At 42.5% G+C, this 26,369-nt stretch overlaps 2 protein-coding genes across 2 annotated transcripts in view; one reads left to right on the forward strand and one right to left on the reverse strand.

The window, feature by feature from the left end:
* The window catches only part of Uba5 (Ubiquitin-like activating enzyme 5), a 29,670-nt gene extending 8,196 nt beyond the window's left edge, over positions 1-21,474 (reverse strand). The window contains exons 1-8 of the mRNA XM_077646814.1: positions 21,213-21,474; positions 20,735-20,780; positions 20,578-20,667; positions 13,822-13,931; positions 13,647-13,733; positions 10,753-10,834; positions 10,057-10,161; positions 7,573-7,700 (exon numbers count right to left, since the gene is read on the reverse strand). Coding sequence (XP_077502940.1) covers positions 7,573-7,700; positions 10,057-10,161; positions 10,753-10,834; positions 13,647-13,733; positions 13,822-13,931; positions 20,578-20,667; positions 20,735-20,780; positions 21,213-21,349 — 785 coding nt within the window. The 5' untranslated portion in view covers positions 21,350-21,474. The remainder of the gene's footprint in view (positions 1-7,572; positions 7,701-10,056; positions 10,162-10,752; positions 10,835-13,646; positions 13,734-13,821; positions 13,932-20,577; positions 20,668-20,734; positions 20,781-21,212) is intronic.
* Positions 21,475-21,943: 469 nt separating this feature from the next.
* LOC144113636 (uncharacterized) lies at positions 21,944-25,727 on the forward strand. Its single transcript, XM_077646818.1, has 2 exons — positions 21,944-22,267; positions 25,353-25,727. The coding sequence occupies exons 1-2, from the start codon at positions 22,078-22,080 to the stop codon at positions 25,583-25,585; spliced, it is 423 nt and encodes a 140-aa protein (XP_077502944.1). The 5' UTR covers positions 21,944-22,077; the 3' UTR covers positions 25,586-25,727.
* Positions 25,728-26,369: the final 642 nt, after the last annotated feature.

Genomic DNA, 26,369 nt, shown 5'->3' on the forward strand with positions numbered 1-26,369 from the left:
CGCCAGCCCCACTCACTCGGCCCCTCCCCTACCTCCGCCAGCTGCGGCGCGCGCGGCCGCGGTGACGCGTGACGTCTGAAAGAATTTGGAGCTGTGAACCAATTTATCATTGGCTGCTGACGTCATTTGTACGACGTGACGTCGTATGCCAGGTTTTTGCGCGAAAGCCCAGCACCGCGCGTCGCCGCATGGTGCGAAAGCGGGAATTTTTAAAAATGTATTGTAAATTTCCCGCTCGCTTTTGAGGTCTCGTATGCGGCATGGACGGTCGGTGGCCTGTACTCTACATAGTGCAAGCATTTAAAAGCCAAGTTCAAACTCCCATTTCTGTGGCCCTTTAAGGTAACAGAGTGGATTCCAATGGAAGTAAATGCAGCAGGAGGAGGCAAAGAGCCAGGAAAGACGAGATTAGGGTGCTTGCAGGGTAGCGTGGCCGCAGGCGACGCAGAACAGGGTTAATTGCAGACTAATGGGAGAGGCCTTAGGAATTGTACTATAAAACTTAATACAGTGAAACCTCGTTATAGCGAACTGGTAAAAAATAGTAAAATAGTTAAATATAGCTGAAATTTGTAATATAAAATGTCGCCAAAAACTAGCGATGACGAAGCAAAATTCAGTCAGCGAAAGAATGGCAACTGGGAGAGACCTCTTCCATAGCTTTAGCACTATTTTGAAGCCACTCGCTGCGATTGTGGAGGCCGCAAAAAACCGGGTGGAAAACGCTAGTCAAGTTGGCTTCGCCTCACAGCACCGCAGCACACGGCAGTGGCGGCAGATCAAACGCCAGGAACAACGCTATCGCCCTTTTCACTGCCTGCCCTCCATGATAGTCGACGTGAGCAGAGAATGGCTGTTGGAAAGCTACAACTGACCGTGTCACTGGTTATGGGGCACTGTCGATGGGTGCGAGAAGTGCAAACAGGTGCCGTCTGCCTGGCTACCAGCTTTCCTCGCTGCTATTTCTGTGGCGCTATTGGCAAAGCGAAATAAAGCATGAACCGTGGCCCGAACCCCCTCCTTAGTGCGGCAAAGCACCCATGTAGTGCATCAAAGCATGCCGCCTGCCATCCAAACGGGCACAGCTTGGCGCTCGGCAGTTCGACATATCCGTTTTATGGAAAACCGCGTTCAATGCACAGCATTGTGCACCTTTATCGTGACGGCTTTTAAAAATTTTCTTGCCTCAACCGCTGGCTCGTTTACGCTGAAAGTGCGCATACAACTTGGGTATTGTAGTGACTTTTGTCTCGTAGTAAGTCTGTCAACAGTACTAGCATGGCTCAGCCACACATGATGCTCGTAATCGTATGGGTCGAAATCGAAGCACTGAAATCCACCAACTCTGGGTTTTCGCCAAAGGGTGTAAGTGGCGCCAAGGTCAGCATTGCAAGCTGTGAAGGTCCTTTGATGGCGCAACTGCCACCCTTCGTGGCAATCCAAAGCTGGCGGCTTTCAGTTCGTCGATCTCGGCGCAGATGATTACAAAGTTAGACCATTCATGGCTGAATCAAGTAAGTATCATTGTAAAACTTGCTACGAGACAAAAGTTACAATACGCAAGATCTGTGCTCAGTTTTACCGCAAATGAGCCAGCAGTTGAGGCAAGAAAATTTTTTGAAGTCTTCATGATAAAGATGCACAATACTGTATAGAGTAAGAAATGCACTTGTTTGTTGCAGATATTTAGAAAAAGTTCGATATAGCCAATAATTCGTAATATCCATGTTCTTTGTAACGACGTTTGACTCTTCCCACGATGAACAAAAACTGTACTATTATGCTGCAGCATAATCAATGTGTTCAGATGCAAACTAAGAAGAAATGTTTACATAAAAGACACCTGAAGAACTTGGCCTATACATAGCAAAAATCCACTGCTAACCAATCAGCTCACGCAATGAGGCCAGAAACTGTGAAATCCTAGACTGCTAGTGCCTTTTATTACCTGTCTACTAATCTTTGTGAGCAGGCTCTGCACTGAAGTTCACTCCTTCCTTATCATACCCACAGAAATTAATCACCGATAATCTATGGTTTCAATCCCTCATTTCTTCATGTTCAAGGCGCATTTAAAAGCCACATAGTTACCAGTACTAGTTAGCCCAGCAAATGAGCTTTCAGAATCGGTTTTGGTTTTATTTTTGCACAGAAAATTATATATTTTTTTAAGTGGATCCAAATTTACTGAAATGCAAGTGTAGCGCCATCACACACCACTGTAAAAAAAAAAATAATATACTCTGCACCGTTCGCTCTGACGGCATATCAGAAATTAAATCAAGAGTGCCAAAAGAGAGCTGGAAGACAACATCTGATACTTCGAAACATTGTGAATTATTTACTTCTGCAATTTTATTATCTGTATGTGTTATATTTGAGATACTGAAATACAATACTGGTCATTTTCAAGAGGTTTCCTCCAATACAGATTGTGTTTCAACAGCAAAAGCTTGATGTCAACCTTAACTATGCAGGTGAGCCCAGTGGCCACAGTATTTATATCACATACATTTGCACTGATATTTACACCATCACATAATTGCATCAATAGGCTCCTTAAAAAAAAAAACATGCCACTCGCAATGTTAGCATTTTCACTACCTTTCTTTTTCTGATATAAATGATTCAGTTTTCAACTACAAGGCAACAATGGATAGTCAAATATCAGTTCCAATGGCAACAGTGTGTGCAGTAAACCTGGAACATCAATAGTAGGAGCGTGACAACTGTGGTTTTTTGGTTCGAAGCAAATTTGCAGTGAGTAGTAATTTTCTTTGAATAATTTCGAAGCGAATATATTTTGAATACCTCTGGCACACAAAAGAAAGTTGGCATTATAAGCACTTCCGAAATCATGTGTTAATCTAACACACAAGGACGTTCCATGAAAAAAAAAACAGAGCACAATGCAACTTTGTCAAACTCATTGAAGCTGGCAATGTTGACTTTCTGCAAAAAATTGGGGAACACTTAAGCTCTGCCTTTAAGGGTATGACACGACAGCGGTTCCCCTTGCCCACACAGACACGGACACTGTTTCCTCTTTCACAGTCATTATGTGAAAGACCCCATGACATACATATAAACCCCCGCTTCAACCAAGCCGTATGAACGCGTCTGCGTGGCGTAGCAGTAGTGTGTCTGATTTGCAACCCGAGGGCCTAAGGGTCAGGGGTTTCCAATCCGCCGCTGGTGTGGCTGCTGCCTTCTATGGGAGCCTCTTGTAATCGACTAGTCCTAACTTTTCATCACGCCGACAGCAACGAAGCACACTGGCTTTTCAGCGACACGGGGCCTTTGCGCTTTCACGTAAAAATGGCTATCGGCAATTACGGAAGTCATCCTACATGCAGCGCTGATATATTTGTGAGGTGTGATACCTATTTGTGGAACCTCCGACTGTTCATAATTGCAACTACGTCGTTGCACAGCTGTTGTGTTCCAGTGGCAACTGCATGGACACCTGTTAAGCATATACACTGGGTACCCAGCATAACCCTTCGTCAGGCGTTGGAAAAGGACACCCACCTCTATAAGTCTCGTGCTAGCTCCCCTCCATGATCACATCGTCGCGCTTGATTATCGAATTTCATGCGAAGAAGAGCGGCAGCTAAGACTCATCCTGTAGAAGTCAAAGTAGCTATGCTTCCTTCAATTAATGCACACCGCTGTGCCAGTTCTGGCACATGTGCACCACGGGTAATCCCAGACAAAATACATTGAACCGAAACCACACGAAGCAAGCGTTCCCGAAATGTTATTTGCTCGAGACGAATACTTCGAGATCACGAATACCAAACATTCGGATCGAATTGAATATCGAACAGTTTACTATTCAACCGAATATTCGACATTACTGAATCTTCAAATACTCCTAATCAATAGCTGTTTACTATTTCTGACTCCAAGCAGTTTCCTAATTTTTATGTGCTTTCCTAACAGGCTTGCACCACCGTAAATGTAGTACTGGCCATTTGCAGAGTTTTAACAAGTGTCACTAATATTCATTGCCACTAAAAGTGAAAAGAAGTTGTTTTCTTCTAGAAGTCATCTCAGTGTAGATATCAGCTACCTCGCTGATGCCACAATAGCATTGCATCATGACTGAGCTTGCCAATAGCACTTGTTATGAAGAACAGCAGCTGGCCGAGCAGCTGCTTGGATGTGACAATGAAGATGAACTTCCGCCTTATCGACTAGAACAGGATAGAGAGAAATACACCAGCAAAATATGCTACCAAGAAAAACCATAAGCTAGAAAACATTTTCGTGCTGTGAATGTGCAATCTGCTGCTTTCTGGAGAATTGAGAAGCTTTCTTACCACGTGGAACAAAAATCATGTGGAGAGAACACGTTCTCTATCTAGGATGCACGGTTTACATCTCTGCCTGGCAGAATAAAGGAACCCCTCTGTATCACAGTTTCTTGTTCTTGATGCAAAAAGTTCTTGTCCATATAATTTATTTTCTAGGATATATTCCCAAAATGTTCAGCTATGAAATATACATCGTAGGTTTTTCAGAAACAGTCATTTATTTTTTAGATAGTTAAACCTGGATATATCAGCAATGAAAAGCGTTCACAAGTTTCCACTGGTCAAATGTTTAGGGGAATCCCCCAAGGTGGACTGCGGAGCAACTGCTCCGGTGTAGCAGTGGTCCCATGTTCGAACCCCAGACCAGGATGAATTTTTCTTTAACTGCGATGTTTCTGAGAAAGCTGTATAGCTTTCTTTTGAAGCTGCAAGGCTGCGCTTGGGTGGATGGCAATGAATAATTACTCCCTTATTACAAGTTTCTATTACATGCAAGTTTATGTTGCATGCAGTTTTTTCTTGAAGACTTGGTAGGACAATGCAGAAATGAAACCAAAATGATAAATCAAACTATAAATCCACATAGCAAATGTTCGCAGTAAACCCTCACTAAATAAAAGTTGCAAAAACATAGGTTCTCCATGAAATGTTTTGATATAAATAAAGCACTGAAACTGTACATGCAGTGACTGTGCAATATTAAAAATTTGAGACTTCTATCTGCCTTTATTTTACAACACAACTTTCACTATGTGAACCGAGCATTTAATAATAAAAGGAGTTCCGTGCAGTGCAGGGTAGCGAAAAAAAATGGCGGTGGTTTAGCTCTGGTTAAACCTGGAGTGACGCGATAGCTACAGCTGGCCGAGTAGAACTTGCTCAGTTGAATTGCAAAGTGCCGCTGGCAGTTGTTCCGCACCACGTGACCAACCACGTGACAGTGCAGCCACGGGGTGACAGCGCCGCCACCGCCACGGTGGCACCATGCTGAAGGCTTGAAATGCTACCGTAATGTAGCTATCGCAACAAAAACATGGCCAACAAGGATGATCACCTGAGCTACGACTACGCGACTGCGTTGATGATGCAGCTGTGGCACCAGCCACTGCCATCCGTGTCATGACTCACATGATGATGCTATCTGGGTCTCTTACAAGCCAAGCCACCTTCATGAAAATGTACGCAACTGAGCTTGTTAGCGCAAACAGCCGAGCAGCAGTTATCCCAAATCCATTTGAGAAAGGTTTCCTGGAGATATTTTTTCACATATGTAACAATTTTTAACCTCTATGACAGTTGCAGGCCTTTCAAAAGCAAGAGTGGCGGATCAGGCTAGTTGGTGCACGTTTGTCATTTTTCGAAAGCGCTAAAACAACACGGACAAAGAAGGAACAGACATAGACAAGTGCTACTTCCAACTGTTTATTTCATGAAACCACAAGTGCTTTATACAGTGGTCAAAGGCTACTATGACACGGCAGAAGACTGTACGTGTGTGATAAAAATGTGTAGCTGCTGAGATTGACAGAAACCAGAAAAAATGTGCAAAATTACGTTCACACACTGAGGAATGCGAGTTTTTTTTTTACAATAAAATGGAAGGAGTGCTGACACAAGTGCTTCTCAGTAATGCTATTTTCTGTGCTTCGATAACCTTTCGGGTAAGTTGATCATGACCACGTTCGGTAAGATGACACTCAACAATGGAGCACAGTTCCGGCACTTACTGCAGTGAATGGCTAGGTTGCTTCCGGATGAAGTATGTTGGACAAACAGGCTGTTGTCTCAACAACCGGCTATGCCAGCACAACAATAATGTCAGAAATTCGTCTAGAAGCAACCTAGCCATTCACTGCAGTAAGTGCCGGAACTGTGCTCCATTGTTAAATCAGTGTCATATTATCGGATGTAATCGTGATCAACTTACCCGAGAGATTATCGAAGCACTTGCGTCAGCGCTCCTTCCATTTCATTGCCAAAAAAAAAAAAAAAACCTCGCATTCCTCAGTGTATGTACGTAATTTTGCGCATGTTTTCTGGTTTCTGTCAATATCGGCAGCTACACTTTTTTATCACACATGTACAGTCTTCTGCCGTGTCATAGTAGCCTTTGATCACTGCGGTTTCATGAAATAAACAGTTGGAAGTAGCGCTCGTCCATGTCTGTTCCTTCTTTGTCCGTGCCGTTTTAGTGCTTTCGCAAAATGAAAAAATGAAAAAGCAAGCCTCAGGAAACATATAAAGGCGTGATTTTTTTTTTTCTTAGTGCAATGGTACTGTGCACAACTGAATGCTAGCAACCACTACTCTAGCACTTCCTTGCATTCAAAATTGCAGCTGCCATGTTGAAAGTGTTCTCCCATTTAATGGTAACATGCAATTGCATAACAAATCTGTCGCAGAGATTAAAACAGCATGAATCCTGATGGTAATGTTAATCACAGGAGAACAAAAATTGTGAAAAAATGCATTATGCAAGTCGCAAAGTGATACAATTACAAACAGCTGTTTGACCTATATGTAGAAATTAAGTTTTTTATGTGATGCAAAAAATTAACACACTTCCTGTATACACTTGTTCTGAAAATAACAAGAAAAGCTCACATTTTAGCAATTTTCAGAAAAACATGCTTTTTCACTGATTGAGCCAATAATACCAAAATTTTATCCCTAAAATTTCAAAATCAAAGATCTGTACATATAAAGTAGCACTTATCATTTCAATTTTTTTGACCCTACAATCTATGTCATCTTAAGCTACTAAATGTAAGCAACAAAAGATGTAAAGGATAGACAGAGTTAGTCGTACAGACCTTTTGCAAAACTATACGAAAGTGAGCTTTTCTGCATAGCAAAAACCCCTTTACCATGGCAGCACAGCCTGTCCTAGGGGGAAAATGTTGGTTGCTGCGCTGAAGACTTCTCTTCCAAGCATTCTGTTGTGCACGCAACCGGCAAGCAGCAACTTGGCACAGCTGCGGTTTACCCTTCCTGTGCGACTGCAACACAGGGCAAGTGCATTGCATCTGCAAAGCATTGGCTAGGCGGAGCAGCACTTGATCTCTTTATTGCAACAGCAATACATGATAGAAGCGAGCAGGACAGGTGCGTGGAATTCCTCGGATTACTGATGTCTCCAGCGCTACACCCTATTCCTGCCCCTAAAACCAGTCGTGATGCCATGGCCAAGGGGTTTTCTTTCTGCAGAAAAGCTGACTTCCTGAGTTTTGCAAAGGGTCCATGCCATACTCACTTGAGGGTGTTTTGCACAAGAAATCCTGCAACGATTCCCATTGTAGTGGGCAAGCTGGCAGCACAAACTCCTTCTCGTTTCAGCGTCTTTTCATCTATGTTAGAAGCAACAACTAATGGAGGTGCACACTGCAAAGAAAAGAAAAAAGAAAGTCATGAGAGTCAGTCATCTCTCTTTCCCCAGAACGTATACAGAGGTTAAATGAGGTTCTCTTTTATGATATGACGTATGGCATGAATGTGGACTGCGGTCAAGAACCCTTTCTGAAAAGCAGCCTGTCCATTCTGAAGACAACCTAAGTTGTGTTGCCGGAAAAAAGTTCTCCAAATAGGTTCTTGCCCCTTCCCTCTCTCTCACTTAACTGTTTGATGGAAGTTTACTGTACCGCTGCTCTTACTCTGTAGTTGCCCAAGTAAATGCCTCATAGGTAATAAGCATTGAGATAATTGGTCTACAATTTTCCACATATCATGTCTCAGCATTTTTTCGTGTCTCTAGTAAACTTAAAATTATGAGGCATGGTGTCTGAGCACGGTTGCCACCTGCTTGCTACCTCAAAGAAACAGTAAACCACAACATGAAATGAATCTAGATGAATAAACTACCGCTTATTTTTAAAGGATATGAAAAATGCAGAAGTTCAGCAAAAACAGACCTGTTAAAACAGAAAATAACTCAAACACTAAGTAGTGACACCTTTCCAACAAGCAAGCTGATCGGCAGTGCCTCTTCAAATATAAAAGATATGACTCAGAATGTGCTAAAGCAAGGCATTTTGCACCTTGAAACTGTTTTCTCAGATTGGTGCATGAATAACAAAATGAAAAGAACAGAAGGCATAGCAACAGAAAAAGAAACCTCCACTGGTGTTGCCACATGATACCATCCGAACCATAGTATGCAGTTTCATTAAATAAATAATTATGTTATGGTTGACGTCTTAAGTTCAACCAGTGTGATGTTAAATACAAATTCAATTATTCAAGCAAGTTCCTTGGCTTATTTAGTAGATTTCCACACTGAACAAATGGGGAGATATACAGAGTGTTTCACCCAAAGCTTTCCACAATTTTTAAAAATAGGCTTTTTGAGTTACAAACCACTTTTTTCGGCATAGCATTGTCAGCGGTGTAGGACATCAGAATAGAACTAAGACGTGCTAACTAGCAGGCTGGTTAACTAACACTGAATAGCTAACTTTTTAACTTTTACTGTTAGGCTCCTTAATTATTGAGAGGCATGTAGCCCACAGTAAGCAATATCCATATCAGTTTTTAGAATTTCGAGAACACTGTTACCCTCGGCACTATGGCCTAACAAATTTTGGCTATTTCAACGAGTTATGTACACTGGAGAGCTAACTTTGCCAGCAAGCTTCTCGAAAGCACATGTATTTTGGCACAATGTAACCAAAATTTGTTGGACCACAGTGCCGAGGGTAATTGTGTTTTCAAAATTCTAAAAACTGATATGGATATTACTTATGGTGAGCTACAAGCCTCTCAATAATTGTGGCTCTTAATAGTAACGGTTAAAAATTGATCTATATAAGTTAAGCAGCCTACTAGTTAAAAAGTCTTAGCTGTATTCTGATGTACTATACAGCTGAAAATGCTAGGCAAAAAAAGCATTCTTCTAACTCAAGCCTACTTTTAAAACTTGAGGAAAGTCTTAGAAAAAACACCCTGTACATGAGAACCCCAACTATTTGCATCAAAAAAGTGCAATGCTCAGGAGTGCCATAATTTACAGTCCCTTTCACTACCAAATTCAAACTCCTGACGAAATTGTCATTTTTGTCCATCCTTTTGTCCACCAATGCCCAATTTTTACCTGGTTTCTATCCAATATCCTCTGTGGCTCAGTGCTTCCCCAATCTTCTAAATACCATTTCCCTTCCACTTGCAAGTGACAATTCTACTAATTCTACCTCATCTTTGGGACCAACGAATTTCATGCCATAAGCTTCTTAATTATGTCATTTTGTCTCCTGGCACTACTTGCTGATGTCCTACCTAGCTGCCCTACCTTCTGTTTCAATAGCACACCAGGCAATTATTCTTCTATGTTATCTTCACTGCCTCTACCCTATGTTCGCCTCCCTTGATAAAAGCGAAATATGCTGCTACAGCTGTAAAGGACGACGAAACAAAAACCTAGGAAAGAACGAAAAACCAGCACGAGCGCGTGCCTGTCCTGCCGTCTGGGAGCACCTAGCTCACTTCAGTCTAGCTGATTGTTCCCTACCTCACTCATTCAACATTAAAGACGTAACAACATTCTTTTGAGCAACACCCTCAATGGTTACACTCACACTTGCACTGCTTGCTATGCAATTACGCTGCCAGAATTACGTCCTCCTTGTCCTTGTTACAAAGCCCATCAAGGCAAAACAACATGAGTTTTTCCAATATGTCCAATTTGGCTCTATTGACACAGAATGAGAGCCTGGAATGAGTCACCGTTATCAAGCTGACTACTTACTGCAAAGCAAGCTGTTTCACCTGGAACTACAAGCTGTATGTGGCCAGAGACTGCATTTTCACTGACACCAGATTCAATCCACACCTGGTTGAGCTCGTTGCAGGCCTTGACAGCAAGAAAGAAAAGAAAAAATGCATGAAGGCAGTTTTTACTGTCTATAGAACAAAATATATTCTAGGTGAACCCAGTGAACCGCAAGTTAGTGTAGCTACTTCTATTGGTTGAGCCATGAACACTGAAAGTAGATGGCACAAAAACGCTTTGCACATGCACAGGAAAGGCTTGTATGTCAAAAAAGCAAAACCCATATTTGTGTGCCAGGTACCATATATAAAACAAAGTGAACAAAAAAAGGAGGGGAGCCTCAGTCCAGTAGCCAACATTTTGACAAGAAGACTTGTCTTCGTCTAGGCCCAGACAAAGACGTGCTCTCTTGTGGAAAACGGCTAGTAAAACTGAGGCCCCGCCCCACAAGCCTTGTTCATTTTGTTTTGTGTTGCGTTGTCAAGTGTTCCATCTTTCCGCCTTCTTTCTACTGAAGTACCACTTATGTTATTTCCAAGCAGCTCATCCAGCAACATGCAGAGTGAACAGACAAGGTCAATCTAGTCATGCAGGGTGCATACCATAGCTATCTGTACACAAGTGAAATTTTGCAGAGTTCAAGGTTGTCTACAGTTCAAATTAAATACATACTGTGTTAATTGCCATACGTGCTTCAAAGTTGTCCACACAGCTCAGAACAAGATCTACTGGGCCACCCTGCAGGCTGCCAGTCCTAAATGAACAGAAATTAGCAGGGGTTATCATAAAATAGCACTAAAGAAACAGCACAATTTGCAACTTGAACCTTTTTCCCAACCTGTTCTTTCAGCCGCCGCGGTGGCTGAGTGGTTACGGCGCTCGGCTGCCGGCCAGAAAGACGCAGGTTCGATCCTGGCCGCGGCGGTCGAATTTCGATGGAGGCGAAATTCTAGAGGCCCGTGTACTGTGCGATGTCTGTGCACGTTAAAGAACCCCAGGTGGTCGAAATTTCCGGAGCCCTTCACTACGGCGTCTCTCATAGCCTGAGTCGCTTTGGGACGTTAAACCCCCATAAACCAAACCAATCAAATCAACCTGTTCTTTCTTAAAAGTGGAAGCTTCTTCACAATCGCACTAACACTAAGAATCCCTTTCTGGAACTTGCAGCAATTTAAAAGGTGTGTAGCAAGCCACAAGGCACTTCTAAATGGAATCCTGCAACAGCATTCCACATGAAATCCGATAATGACCAGAGTATAAAAGCTCTTCATTTGGGTAGAGCATAGCAAAAAAAGAAAAGTCTTAATGTAAGGGATTGCGATCCATTTAACAGCAAGAATTTTACTGTCAATAAATGTATACGAAAATCCATCAATTTAGTTGTGGCTCCTTGCACAATATTAGCCCCTGGCAAAATGCACCGAAATAAACAGTTAACTAATTTGAATTATATCTAAAAGTATGTGGAGCCCTGTTCATGAAGCAAGAGACAAAGAAGATTCCGCTGTAGGACAGGAATAAGCATCTGCTACAACTGCGCACCCATGTAATGCACAAAAGAAAGACTGCTCAAGTTTCTTTGCTTTCAAATGCAGAGCATTTATAAGTCCCAACCCTTAGGATTCTGATGTTTGACATAGCCTAAATAGAATAAAATATTATTTAAGTAGATCTCAAAAATAAGAAAGATAAGAAGCAGATATCACAGCAATTGCTTGGTGCATAACAGTAATATTAGGAGATGAAAGACAGGAAGAGCAATGACACCGGGCAGGGTACTTGCTCTATGCCGGCTAAAATTATAAATCGTGAAGTTTAACGCCCCGAAGCGACACATGGGCTATGAGGGATGTGATACTGGAGGTCTCCAGATTAATTTGGACTACCTGAGGCTTTCTGTTGTGAGCTGACATAGCACAGCACACGGGGGCCTTTTGTATTTCACTTCCATCGAAATACAACCCCCATGGTCGGAATCAAACCCGCTACCTTGGGATCAGGAGCCAACCACCAAAGCTACAGAGCCATTGTGGCGGGCGACCTACACCTGCTGGCTTTTGAAACTGCCATCACAAACATATCAAAACAGAATAAAATTTGGCAGACACTTAAGAGTGCTTACGTGTGCAAATGCGAAAGCATTAAAGTGCTAAGTCATTATAAGTTGCAGAATGACTATAAGTCATGACTATGAATACTTTTTACAAACTCTATACACCTTACATTACCTTACTTGTAAAGTAATGTGTCATGCTACATCACAGAATGACTACGAGTCACGAGTCATGACTCTCATAAGTTAAGTTTCGTTATTCATGATTACACATGTTCGCTTACATGTGTTGTGACCTCGTGCATAGGCGTTTTGACATCATCTGAATTTCATGCCATGGATGACGACGGATGCCAGCTTTTCTGCTAATAGGACATATAATGCTTTCGCATTAAAAAAAAAGGCCTCTGTGTATGTGCATGTATGTGGATGTGTGGAAGAATCTGCTAACATACTTTCAAGACTACGCTAACAGCAGCGTCAGCCATTGACTTCCAGACGGTGAGCACTTTGTTCATTCAGAATGTATTGCATAACACTATAATACTGTAGTGCAAGAGCGCAATCACACAATTTTTGTCCTATTTCATGGGCTTCCTTTAAATGCTGGAAAAAAGGACCACATAGAAGATACACTGCTACAAAAGACTGCATCGACTGCTTCATAACCACCTCTACCTCTGTATTTCGTTAAGTAACGAAATACATGCAATCTCAAAGTGGATATTAGAAATCCTGCACAATTAATCTTAGCTAATTAATTAATTAAGCAGAATTTAAAAAAAAATATTCCGAGGAGCGCCACATGACAGGAAAAAATATGTCACTGGTCTCACCCAGCTCCGGTATGCCACCTTTTTAAAATTCTTGGCTCAAGTTAGGTGTAACACCCAGTATATGCCCTTGCATATACTCAGAATTTTCTCTTGTGTACATTAATGCCCATCCCAGAGTCTGATTTACAGGTGCAGCTCATGGTGGCCCTACAAAGCTGGGAAATTAGAATGCCTGTGCGACATGCCAAAGAGAGAGCCAGTTTTTTTCTTTTTATCCATGTAATAGGTAGGAATGCATTCAGCAATATTTCACGATAAGAACTAGACAGAGCTAACACACAAACAAGCAATGAAGAAAAACATCATTTGCTCGATGCAATTAGTAGCCTCCAGTGCAGTCATACAACAATAAGCATATCATACCACTGCTTCACCTAGCAAAGCCACCTTTTCTAGAAAAGGAGAGCAGGCATTTCTGATGTGCATCAGAATACAAACTGCCTGTGTAGCACTGCAGCTAAAGGCAAAGCTACCACCCCATTGCTTCCTAAACTCCCACACAAGGGTGTAATTTTTCATGCACCGGTTGTGTCACATGCGCAAACTGGCTGGCATGGGTGCCACAACCACCGCCAACAACGGGACCATCAAGCCATGCCAGCAGCAGATTTTGTTCACTGAGGCCAGGACTGAGAGCAGCACGATTGTACAAAACAATCAAGACGACAGTACCTCACCTGATAGTGTCTATGAAATGCTGGAAATTGTCAACAGTTGTAATGTTGTAGTTGTAAATGTCAAATTCTACATCTGGATTAATAAACCTGAAATAAAATTTCAAGACAAAAAGCTTTAGTATAGTAATCAAGCATCACAGTGCTAGTTGGATTTTTAAAGGCAAAATGAACATACTGCAATGTCTTGACAGCTGCCTCCACCTTGCTTAAACCTGCTTGGTGTGGCTGGAAGAACAGCCTGTTCATGTTGGCAAGCTCAACTTTGTCATAGTCAAATAAAATAAGCTGCACAAAGAAAAATAACAGTGAACAGATAAAATATTCAGCAAATGTGGAAGCGCCAGCAAGATAAATATGCAGTTAACTATGCAAAATCTCGTATAGAACATCTTCCCCATGCAAGTTAAGACAACTCTAGATGTACCAGAAGCTCAAGCACTCAAGCACACACACATAAATGCTTCTTGCAAGAAAACCATGTGCTCGCTTATGCTTAAACTTCCAACACAGGTGGCATTTGACATTCAGTTTTATTTGACACTAAAATGAAAGACAAGATATTAACCCTTCGTAACCAATTTAAAACAGATAACATCACTATCAGTGAAGATTTCTCACCTGCTACGCGCCGGGATCGAAAAAAAACTTTTTGAATTCGGATATAATCACGCTGGCCCTTTCTCCTTTAAGATATGATATAACAAGCTGCACATCAATAAAAAATGCTTCATGTATAACCCTACCACGGACACTGTTGAAGAAATCGTGGCACGTGGCGAATCGTCTGCATTGGATTCCGTAGCTGGATCTTCCGCTGCACCGTAGGGAATCGCGAGGGGTAGTGGACAGTTGTCATCGTCGATATCAGTTCTTTATACTAACGTCAGGAGCCTACTTAACAAGCATACTTCTTTATCTTCTGCCATAGACACATGTTCATCTGACATTATAGCGCTAACAGAAACCTGGCTCCCAACGCATGTGTCAGATGCCGAAATCTTCCACAACGCTCATTGCTATTCGGTATATCGTTGCGATAGAACAGCCAAGCGTGGCGGTGGTGCTCTACTTGGCATTTCCAAACACATTCCATCTTCATGTATCCAAGTCTTCAGTGAACTAGAACTAATTTTTGCGTTAATAGTGATAGGTCATCTCAAATTGGTTATTGGCATCTGTTACCGTTCTCCTTATTCGCCTACATTCACTAACGAAATTCACGACGCTATAAATCTTGTTCGCGCACTATTTCCTTCATCACCGCTTTTTATAATTGGGGACTTTAATTTCCCCACTATTTTATGGACTGCTTAGCCACCGTCTCCATCTCCCCCTTCGCATCAAGCTAAAGAGTTCTTAGAACTATGCACCACATTTTCGCTAACTCAGTTACAAAAGCCACTAGGATGCTAAATAATGCTTCGAACACTCTCGATCTAATTCTAGCAACTAATCCAGAGTTAGCTACTGACATAACATATCTTCCAGGCATCAGCGATCACATTCTGCTCAATTTTTGCATTAATATACCACGTCCAAAAGTGAATAAAATAAAAAAATCATTCTAGATTACACGCCAACATTACTGCTATTAACAATGAACTGGGCACATTTGTTGATTACTTTATTGCAAACTCAGACTACTACTCTGTCGAGGATAACTGGATATCTTTCAAAACGAAGGTTCACTAACTAACTGATAAGTATATCCCAAAGCGCATCGTCACCTCTAATCCACAAGCACCATGGCACAACTCTCACATCAGACGATTATCTAACAAAAGCGAAGCTTTCACCATCTAATGCGCGATGGGCGAAGTACAAGTCTGCTTCCGACGCTTACGTCAACGCGATTAAACTTACAAAGAATAACTTTTTGTCTGCCACATTACCAACTATTTTTAAAACGAGTGTTAAAAAGTTTTGGCGCTTTATACACCCTGCGAACGACCCATTAATTAGACTACAAGACGCCTCCGGTAAATTTATCCCCAATGACCTTTGTGCTTCTGTGCTGAATGACACATTTGTTGAAAGCTTTTCCTCCATTTCAAGCGTTATTCTTCCATTCATACCGCACCACAGGTTCCCGACAATGTCACCTATAACTGTCGATCCACCTGGTGTAGCCAAATTAATTGAATCTTTAAAAAATGATACTTCACCTGGTTCTGATGCGATTGGAGCGAAATTCTTAAAAATACTTGTGCTTATAGTTCAGTTATACTAACCAAACTTTTAAATCAGTCACTCGACACAGCAAGCCTTCCTAACGACTGGAAAATTGGGAAGGTGGTTTCACTTCACAAGTCCGGTGGTAAGCACTCCCCCCAAAACTTTCGTCCCATTTCGCTCACCAGCACATGCTGCAAATTATTAGAACATATCATTTTCAAGAATGTCGTTACCTTTCTCGATGAGAATTCATTTTTCACGCCTGGCAACATGGTTTTCGTCAAACATATTCCTGTGAAACTCAATTACTTGCCTTTACTGATAAGCTATACCACATACTTGACAACTCATCTTGCGCTTACTGCATTTTTTTGGACTATTCCAAAGCCTTTGATAAAGTATGCCATAAATTGCTGCTACATAAACTGAGCCATCTTAGAAGGTTCTTGCTGACGATTGTGTCATATTTCGGGAAATAAATAACGTCAACGATACTGACACTCTCCAGTCAGACCTCAATTTGGTGTCAAACTGGTGCACTACATGGAATATGGAATTAAACACTAATAAATGTAAAGCTTTGCGTGTTTCCCGGACATCTAACACTCTTCCTTCATATTATCTTGATGGCACTCCTCTTGATTGGGTAAAAACATACAAGTACCTAGGAATTCATATCACTCAAAACTTAACATGGTCTATTCATATTGACTACGTGATTAATAACGCTAACCGCATGTTAGGATGCTTATGTCACAATTTCTCTGCCGCTCCCTCATCCCTTAAACTTATATTCTATAAAACACTCATACGTCCTAAACTAGAATACGCAGCATATTCAATGTGGAACTCTACACATGAAAACCTCGTATATTCCTTCCTTGGAATTAGTCCAAAATAATGCCGTTTGCTTCATTCTTTCAAATTACAACCATACGGCAATCATCGCAGCTATGAAATCTAACGTCTCACTCCCACCGTTACAATATCGACGCAAAATTGGTCGCCTAACACAATTTCACAAGCTATATCATCACGTTGCGCTTCACGACTATTTCATGTCACCCCCCAATACATTTCACATCGCATCGATCACCGCCACAAGGTTGGCATCCCAACATGCCACACCAAATCTTCTTTTCAGTCATATCTTCCCCGCACATCTGTGGAATGAAACCGCCTTCCCCCCGATGTTGCAGCCATTACTGATAATAAAATCTTTCACGACGCTGTAGCTAATATTGTTTATTGTGAAGAAAGTTGATTGTGTGTTATATCTGCTTCCACTGTATTGTATACATTGTTTTTATACTATTTACGTTCTCTGGATGTTGTTGTTTGTTTTATTCCGGAGGAAATTTATTTCGTAATATTTATTTGCACTGTATTCTATTCATTGTTGTTTATCCCAATTAACCCACTCCCCTCTGTAATGCCTTTGGCCCTGAGGGCACAATAAATAAATAAATAATTTTGAGTGCAATGCTTGCTTGCATTGTTAACTTGTTTGTTTATTTATTTATTTATTCTGATACCCACAACGCCCGTCGGGGGCATTATTGTAGGCGGTATACATGGGAAAAATACATTTTCATAGAGATGACACACTATGTGGAAAAGGGAAAAAGAATTACAAAATAATCCAAGTGCCCATAATGCCAGGCCAAATAAGCACAATTTCACAATGGAAGCAACAGTGGAGGCATTTGCTGCTAGGGTGACAAAGGTTACGGAGGTCTTCCTGACACTAGCTTTCTCCTCCTAGTGACTTATGGCGCCACTAGGTTCTAGTTTATTGGACTGATATTAATGAAGGTGACATGTACAAAGACTTATCTTGTAGCAGACAGGCAAATACTGCATCCAAATACAGGGCATTGAATAAAACCAACCAACAAATGGCACCACTCCGTAACACCCAAGTCAGCAGCTCAGCCAGGAGCAGCATATTGTCTCTCTAAACGATGCAGCAATTGGTACATTTTTCAGAAAAGTAACTTCTGAAGTACCATCAGGCAGTGACGGAGCAATTAGCTCCACCCAATCGTACATCAAGCATGCCTTCCTGCCACCTGAAGCTTCCTAGCAGTAGTCTCACGTTAGCAATTTTTTTTTATTGTGTGTAAAACTGTCAGCATATCCATTTGCAGTTAGCTATGTTACAGCTCTGAGGCGAAACTTGTTTTTCATCTCATATTAGAGTCAGAAGCAGCTATTTACATGTTATATGCTTGCAAAAGCAGCAGAAGAACAACCTAGCAGTGGTAAATACAGCGAGGGGAGTCCCAAAGTGAAGTGGGCTGAGGCTTTCAGATCTCACTAACTCTTCAAAATAGATGCACCATTGTTAAAATTACATCCGACATTGTGTGTGCAACACTGCAGTTATGTGCATGCAATGGCACTACCTTGCCTCACACAAGTATTTCTGATACCTCTGCTCAGTTTCCACTGCTGCAACAACCAAAAGAAGGACTCATCAGCTCATCTTCATGGGCTACTAAAACTATTTCAAGCACAGTGCCACATAACTGGTCATCAAGAGGTGCAAAATCCCATAAAGTTTAAGTAGCTCTGTCAGCAATATGCTTTATGTGAATATTTCATGTGAAATGAGGTGCAGGGTGCACACCCAGACTTTTAAGTGCATGGTGCAGGTCCTGTGTCACCCCAAATAAAGTATGAACTAAAATGATGTGTCGTTTTGTAGCAAAAGTTGCTGTTTCGGTTCCTTTAGTTGTTTATATGCAATGATCACCTTGTACAGCAAGCTAAAATGCTTTTCACCCGGCAACATTACTATCTCAACAGAGTCGGCAACAAGAAGGAAGACAATACAACTCTCAGCAAGCAATTAGATGCATTATTTGGTACCATAATTTAAATCATTTACATAGATAAAAACAAGGGCTCCTGTTGTGCATTTTCCTAAACACACAATATGCTGTATGACAATGCATAACAGCAGAAAAATGACATGTAAAAGATTCTGCCATTTTCTTCAACTTAAATGGTTCCTCCTTTTTCCTATGGCTTGCATATACAAGTCCACTGCCAAGGCTGCAGGCAGCATCATTGCCTGTAGCAACCTGGCTCTCAGTGCTATCTTGAATAGCCATGCTGGCACCCTGCTGGTGTGAGCTAATGCAGGCACTGATCTCCCCCACCATCTCCAAATGCGTACTTCAGTATTATGTCACACACACATGGTAGAGGCACCGTAAGATACAAAAAATTCCTAGTTCTTCGCAGTATCCTATAAAGGAATAATGGTGATGGCTCAGACAGTGCACGCTCTGCTGCACTTTGCCCAAAAACACACTCCAGGACAATGCAAAATTTATCACTGCACTTAAAAGGCACACGATAATTGAACTATGCTGCTACATTTAGACAGTCAACAATACGCAGGTCGTTTCCCAATATCAAATCCAACACTATGCGATTGATTCTGGTTGGTTTTGTGCTATGCTTGTGCACTCCAAGCGGCGCCACTGCTATCACAACGTCTTCTGCGGCAATCAGGTGCTGACGACAAGGACATGGAATGATATTCAGCCCTACGTCTTTTGCGGAGTTCGCATGCCGACCATAAAGACACTGGATGAATTTCCAGCTAAAGCAGTTGCGTTTCAATAGTGGCAAAATGCAAAAGATGCATCTCTGCTCTGCAATGTCAGTGCACGTTAAAGAGCCTCAGGTGGCCAAGATAATTAGCAGCTCTCCACTACGGTGTATCTTTTGTCTATTTTTCACTCCCTGCTTCAATTCTGCCTTGGCTGCTGAGCCAGATGACATGGGATAAATCCTGGCCATGGCGGTCACGTTTCGATGCAGGAGAAGTGCAAAATTTTCCCATGTCCTGTACAAAGTCTGTGTACGTTACAAAATGTAAGGCGATTGAAATTATTCCACGGCCTTCTACTGTGGTGCCTCTTCCTGTCTTCCATCTTTCACTCCCTGCTTCATCAGTTCCCTCATGGTGCAGCTCAGATGTCTGCCATTTTTTTTTTATTTTTCCATCACAATACATCTGACGTGTCCAGCAAGAGTGAGACAATTACTGTGCCTTTCCTGATAGCCAGCTCTCTTAATCATCTCTCTTCAGGCCTCTCCCCTATTCAAGTCCCAGATGTTGTTGTGTGAACCTACATGCTTCTGCTGAGTTTCCCTGCCAATAAAGGCTATAATATAGGCCCTTTGCAGAGAGATCAGTTACAGATCAAAACACATGGAGCACGTCATCAAGCCATGTCCAGTCCAAAGGCCAGCAAAACATACCAGCTAAAAAGTGGAGATGATCACTTCCAGAGCTCGACACCTCAATCCCTCCTATAAAATGAGTGCCCTCATGATAATGGTATTTCCCTCATTCCTCCCCTTTCATCTGTCTGAGTGCATGTGTGTGCTTGTGTGCACGCATTGCGGTGCACAGAAACAAGCTCTGAAGAAGGCAGTTTCCATCCAGCAAGGCATGGTTTTCCCTGAGTCTTTGTCAGAAGCTGGTGATCACTCTCTAAAGTGACTGTTCTGTATGTGGAATGCTATGCATAACCTCTGAAATAAAAAACACTAGTTCAAAATGCTCTGCCACTTCTACAACATAATTTCCTGGTGAATGGACAAGAGGCCTTCCCCAATCGCCACCAAAGGCTTCGAGCTCCCACCATTTGCAATATTCTGCTCATGCCAATGCACGCCTGCAGAAACAGTGCAAAAATATGTCATGCCAAAAGGATTGTACAATAAAGCTCACCTTTCCGATTCCACACCTCGTAAGCATTTCGGCGGCCACACTCCCTACACCACCAACGCCAACGACGGCTACAGTGAAAGTCCTGATGGCCTGCAGACAAAAGCACGTCGAATTTGAGTTATTATGCAAGGCAAAAGTGTTGATGCCGGTGACTTGCCTCGTAATTATCGACGATACCCATACGCTTCAGGGCCATCAAACGGCTGAAAGTGAAGGACAAAACAAGTTACAACAAATACAAAGTAATACGCGGATGAGCTATTAAGAAATGGAAGCACATGAGCATAACAACCTAAGCTGGCACAAGAAAACAACACCATGCTCCCAAAGCCGGTTTCTGTCAAACTTCATGACATTATAAATGCGCTGAAGTGTCTGACATGCGCAGTGATTCAATTCTGTAACTTCTAAAACTCGTTCATGAATAGCACGACATTACGGAGAGTATAGTAGCCTGATTTTGCTTAATTCAATGAAGAATGCCAATTCCACAGGGTACCAGAAGGTAGGCGGAAAATGGCACGCTGCTGTTACTTCCGCCTGTAGAAAGCCGTTGTAGCGACAGTAATGGCCAAATAAGTTCGCCCAGCGAAATGTCGATGAGCAGCTTTCTCAAATATAAAAACGAAACCGACCTGTATGGGTTCGAGTCCACAACCTCGGAGCTCATCTGAGCAATTTTTTCGCGTGGCGTAAATCCTGGGTCTCTCATTGAATGCTCCTCTTCCCTGAGTTTCCTGTCGAGTTCTTTGAAACAAGCGGAATCCGCCATCGTATGAAAGAGAGACGATCAAAACACTGGCAAACGTAACAAGCGGCAAGCACGCAGATGATCTTGACAGATGTCTGCTACTCCTCAAAGCGCCACGCGCGCACTGAAACCGCCACTGTCCTTGGTTGCTAGACCACGCCAAATTGTGAGGCGTCTTTAGACTTTAGGCGAGAAATAGGCGGTGTAAAAAAAAAAAAAAAGTACGCAAACCGCTTTAAAACAATTCAAATCCTTATATTTGTTGTGAATAATATAAATCATATCTTTACTGTTCTACGTTTAAACGGGCATTGCTTGCGATGCTGGTGTGCAGCGTACGTGCCACACAGTGCCGGATACAACAGTTTCGGTTTTAGACTTGCAGCGTAGCACAAGGAAAGAGTTCCTAAGTTTTTTTTCCGTGTTGCAAAAATGTAATGCAGTTTAACGTTTTTCTGCACCTATTATTACATACGACGTTCACTGTGAAATTTATGAGCTTTTATTTGCATTGTTTGCTCCAAAACAAATAATCTTGTTAGGGGTGCGCGGATGGTCACGTACAGTTCGTCACTTGAATACGCGTTGGTTTCGTCTTCGCTGGTTGCACCTGTTTGTATTTTGACGAACTGAATGGCTAGTATGGCTTCTTGAGTATCGCAGCAGCGACGTGAAGAGGACGATTGGGGACAGTCGTTTTTACTTTTGTCGTATTCACGAAGACACATGTCACCTTGTGGAGAATCAAAATGAGGACGGGAACGTTACAGCAAGATCAAGAACTGAGGTCGAGACGTCTGAAAAACGATTCGCAGCGTTCCAAGTTTTCGAGCGATGGAACCGTTGTTGACCGGAGCCTCAACCTTCAAGGAATAGTGACAATGCTAAAAGAAGATACGTGTAACAAGTCTGTAGGCGGCATAAACTGTAGCATCTGTGGTAAGGCCTTTGAAGTAATTAAGTGCAGTGTTGTCGTTCGTGTCCAGCTGTTCAGTGACGCAATCAGTGTTTCGGTGGCCATCGTTGTTGCACCCATTAGCAATTGGCTCGCTTTCACTCAATTCATTTAAAATTTGCCCATTACAGTAAAACGTTCTTATCTGACCAGCCGGGTAAAGACGCAGTGCAGCTACATGATTCGTATCGGTTGTTGTGCAACTGTTCGGCCTTCTATGAAACCCGAGTTGCTGCTCGTATGATCCCTACGCAGCACGCATTCCTGCAACATTCGTGTTCTGTACGATCACTGACACGTATCCAGTTTTATGTCACAACTAACAACAAAATAAATGCTGAAGAAACGCAGTGATGTAGGTGGCACCGTTCCTGTTTTGGGACCGTGCGCTGCTTGAAAGTTTGCCTGCTGGGGACACAATAGCGGCACCAGATGACCCTTTTTTCATCAGCTTTACGGGGAACAGAGCGTTTCGGCATTCCTAGAATAAATTTACCCATTGAGACATGACAAAGGAGCAGTGGTATTGCACTTTTCTTGTGAATCTCTTATTTACATGAGTCATTGTTGCATGCAAATGTTTTTGAAACATTCACAATATGTGTCAGTGAGAGCTCTAATTTGACATTCACGTGCTCGTTAAACTTTGTGAGGACTTCAGTGACAGTGGGGATTGCGATAACAGTCAAGCAGTAAATAATGGTCGAGTTTTGTTGAAAAGACCTATACTGTGGTTATTTGCGAGCTTTATTAGTGCCTTATTTGTGAATGAGATGTTCTGCCTGTAAGCGAACCGGCTTGCATTGTGCACCTAATGTGTTCCGAATGATGCATGTGTGAAGGTGCTTTAATCATTTTGCATATTTTTGTTCCACCCTTTGTTCTAACATTATTGTATCATAGTTTCTTTTACTTTCTGCTCCACTCCTGCATTACAGCACACAAAAAAAGGTTAGACTTCTGCCTTGCATGCTTATAAAATGATAGTTGTCTGAAATGTATTTCATGTTAGTGATACCTTTTCTTTTCCTTCAATATTTTAGTGCCTTGTTTATGATGTGTTGGTAATGTAATTATGCCAAGATATTTGTCACAGGAGAATTTATACTACTTGTGTAGCAGTGTCAAGTCTATTGCATGTGGGCAAATCCTATGTAGTTATGCATAACTGTTGATGTAAAGTTTCCACACTGCTTGATATATATACCTTGGTACATCTGTTTAGAGGTGCTCGAGAGGCACGCTCCATGTGCGTCAATGGCACCTGCCTTGGGCTTCAGGTTTGAGACTTTCTGAGTGTGTGCTGGATGTGCTGACTTTTCATTTCATGCCCTACTGGGTGCCATTTCTTTTGCTCGCAGCAGATGGCTTCCACGAGACATCATGACTGCCACGATGGTGTACCGTGCATAGCTTCCATGGTGCAGCTTGTTACAGGTGGCCATAAGCAGATTGGACAAATGCATGGCCTTCCACTGCGCTCCTTGTCTCTAGCATAGCGGCCACCTGTTGGCTGTTGGAGGCACTGTTTCTAGTGACAGGCAAAAGCAACGACGCACAATGGCAACTGTACCACAATGCACAGAGAAAACAAAAAAATACAAAAAGGAAAGAAAGGATGCTGTTGGTCATAGCAGTTGCTGTCTAATATCTTGAGCACTGGAGCTGTGGGTAGCAGAAATGAAATTCACAGGGAAAGGACAGTGAGGAGAAGTATGAAAAGTAGAATGGGCAAGAAAAAAAGAAATAAAAACAGAGGAGAGGCATAGTGGAGAGCAGTAGCAAGAAAGCATAGGGGAGAGCTATGCACACTATTTTTTCTGCTGCTCGCGTGCGAGAGTCCTGGCACTAGAGCCAGCAAGACACGTCGGCATTTCTGCCTGTTGTTGAAAGGGGGCCTGTGGTAGCAACTGGAACACAGTGCAAGTGGCAGCCAATCAGGCACAAAACAAGTTATCATACCCAGCACATACTCAGAAACAAGCTGTCTCAAACCCAGAGGACAAAAATAGACATCACTGGGAGCACACCACTTGAGCACTCTGGACAACTGTGTGGTTGCTTGCACTTTGTGTGATTTGCAATGCACAACTGTGGCCAGGGTGCACTGTTGGGTGAACTAGTAGTGCCTGCAGATCGAGTGTCTCGTAGCCTTGAGGAGAGGGTTAACCCTGTACGTCATCCCCTGAGCTCTTTCTTTTGCAGCTTTGTTTCTTTGGAGGCATAGCGACAACCTGATGAAAGGCACAGACCCACAGATGAGAATGTTTTCATGTGGCCAAAACAGTATGACTATTTTCGTCACAACTTTGGTTGCACATGATCCACTTTTTCTATCATACTATGGTGCTGCGTCCTTTTTTATTTTTGTTTTGTTAATGTTTAGTTTTTATTTTTTTAATTTGCATGGAAGGCAACCATCGCTACAGAAAGATGAAAGAAAAAAACCGGCAGTACTGAGTGTGCTGACTCCCTTGCCAAAGCAGACCACAGTGGCTGTGTGAAATCGTGTGTTTGGTGCAGCACTGCCTTATTGCCTCTGCAGATATATACCATACTGTCAGAGAAGGGTATGGCGGAAATGGCTTGGGGATGTTCTTGGAGTGGCAGAGTACTACCCACTTCTTTGTTTTTAAATGTATTGTAGGCAGTCCCACAAAACTGTTCTGGAGAGCACTGTGGCCACTACTCGTGCACTGGCAGCCATGTGGAGCACAGTAGCACATATCTGTAGCACTGCACACAAAGGCTATCTGTGCTACATGCATATGAACTATAGATGGCACTTATAGTCCAGAAATTAATGAGTAATTGCTCCCTGTATATATATCTGCCCCACTTGTGGGGATTCCCATTTTAACTGAGCTGGAAGCAGTTTGTTAAAGATTGGAGTTGATATTGAATTGTGTGCATGTGCAGTCAGGTGTGTGGAAGTTTACTTCTCACATGTAGTATAATGACTGAGATGAATAGCTGTACACAAAGGCATATATGTTTTGGTCTCCATCTATGATTTGTGTGCACAGCTTTTCGCAGTTCTGATATTCTCGCTTTTGCTTGCCTCTGCAGGAAAGCTGTACAAGAGCAAAGTGTGCTTTACCAAGCACATATGGGAGCACTCTATGTACTGGGACCTGTTTGACGACATGAAACACCAGGACCGCGTCTTATCCATTCAGGGGGCCCTCATCCTCTACAGCTTGCTGCACCCAGGTGACCTGGCTGGTCTTTTGGTCACTGACCCACCGCGGCTGAGGCGCCGAGAACGGCTTGAAAGGGCTGGAGTTCGCACCCATCCCTAGGTGGGCACCCACGTCGTAATCATCTCTTGCCTCTTCTTGTCTCACAGCTGGCCTGTGGGAATGGGTGCTTGTTGTTCTCCAGACACATGCAACCCTGCTTAAATTGGTGTTAGCTTGGACTTGTGCACTTGTGATTGTTTTCATATAACAAGCCTCTGGAACAAATCCAGAAGCTTTCTGCTGTATTTGGTGTGGGTCTGTGTGGTAGAGTCCTTGATTCCATCTGGCACAGTGGTTTGTCTCTTGAGTTACAAGCCAAGGAGACTTTCGGGGAAGTCGTATTGCTTGCTCAGATGTTTTTTTTTTAGGCCTTGTCCTTGTTCCCACTGTAGATGAACACGGGAAGAAAAAGGGCGATAGTTTTTTGCAGCTTTACCTGTTGATGAAGCCTGCTGGTGTAACCATGTTGTGACAGCACAGTCTGCTTGACAAAGCTTCATCTTGGCTGTCAGCTCAAACTGTGGTGAGCCACCAGGGTTTTGTATTCAACTTGGCTTTTTTATTATTATGGCAGTAGTGAAAATAACTTTTATAGTCTCAATTCCCACTCTGCATATTTTTACCGAGCCACTGGTAATGCGCTTTCTCTCTGAACTGTGCATGATGCTTATGTTACCCTCAGAGACTATCGCACGCGTGGTAAGCATTCTGCAGTGCTATATGCCAGAAGACACAGACATGTAGCTTATTTTTGCCTTTGTTCCTATGTTTGTCTGGAGATAAGTAAACCTTGTGCTAAATATAATCTTTGAGGGCCCAGTTCAGATCAATATAATACGCCCCA

This window comes from Amblyomma americanum, chromosome 1 (assembly GCF_052857255.1).
Source record: "Amblyomma americanum isolate KBUSLIRL-KWMA chromosome 1, ASM5285725v1, whole genome shotgun sequence".
Taxonomy (NCBI): Eukaryota; Metazoa; Arthropoda; class Arachnida; order Ixodida; family Ixodidae; genus Amblyomma; species Amblyomma americanum.

What these genes read in the sequence shown, in the direction of transcription:
- LOC144113636 (XM_077646818.1), top strand. Translation starts at nt 22,078, where the DNA reads ATGAGGACGGGAACGTTACAGCAAGATCAAGAACTGAGGTCGAGACGT. An exon ending in CATAAACTGTAGCATCTGTG is followed by an intron (nt 22,268 to 25,352) that starts GTAAGGCCTTTG and finishes TTGCCTCTGCAG; the next exon opens with GAAAGCTGTACAAGAGCAAA.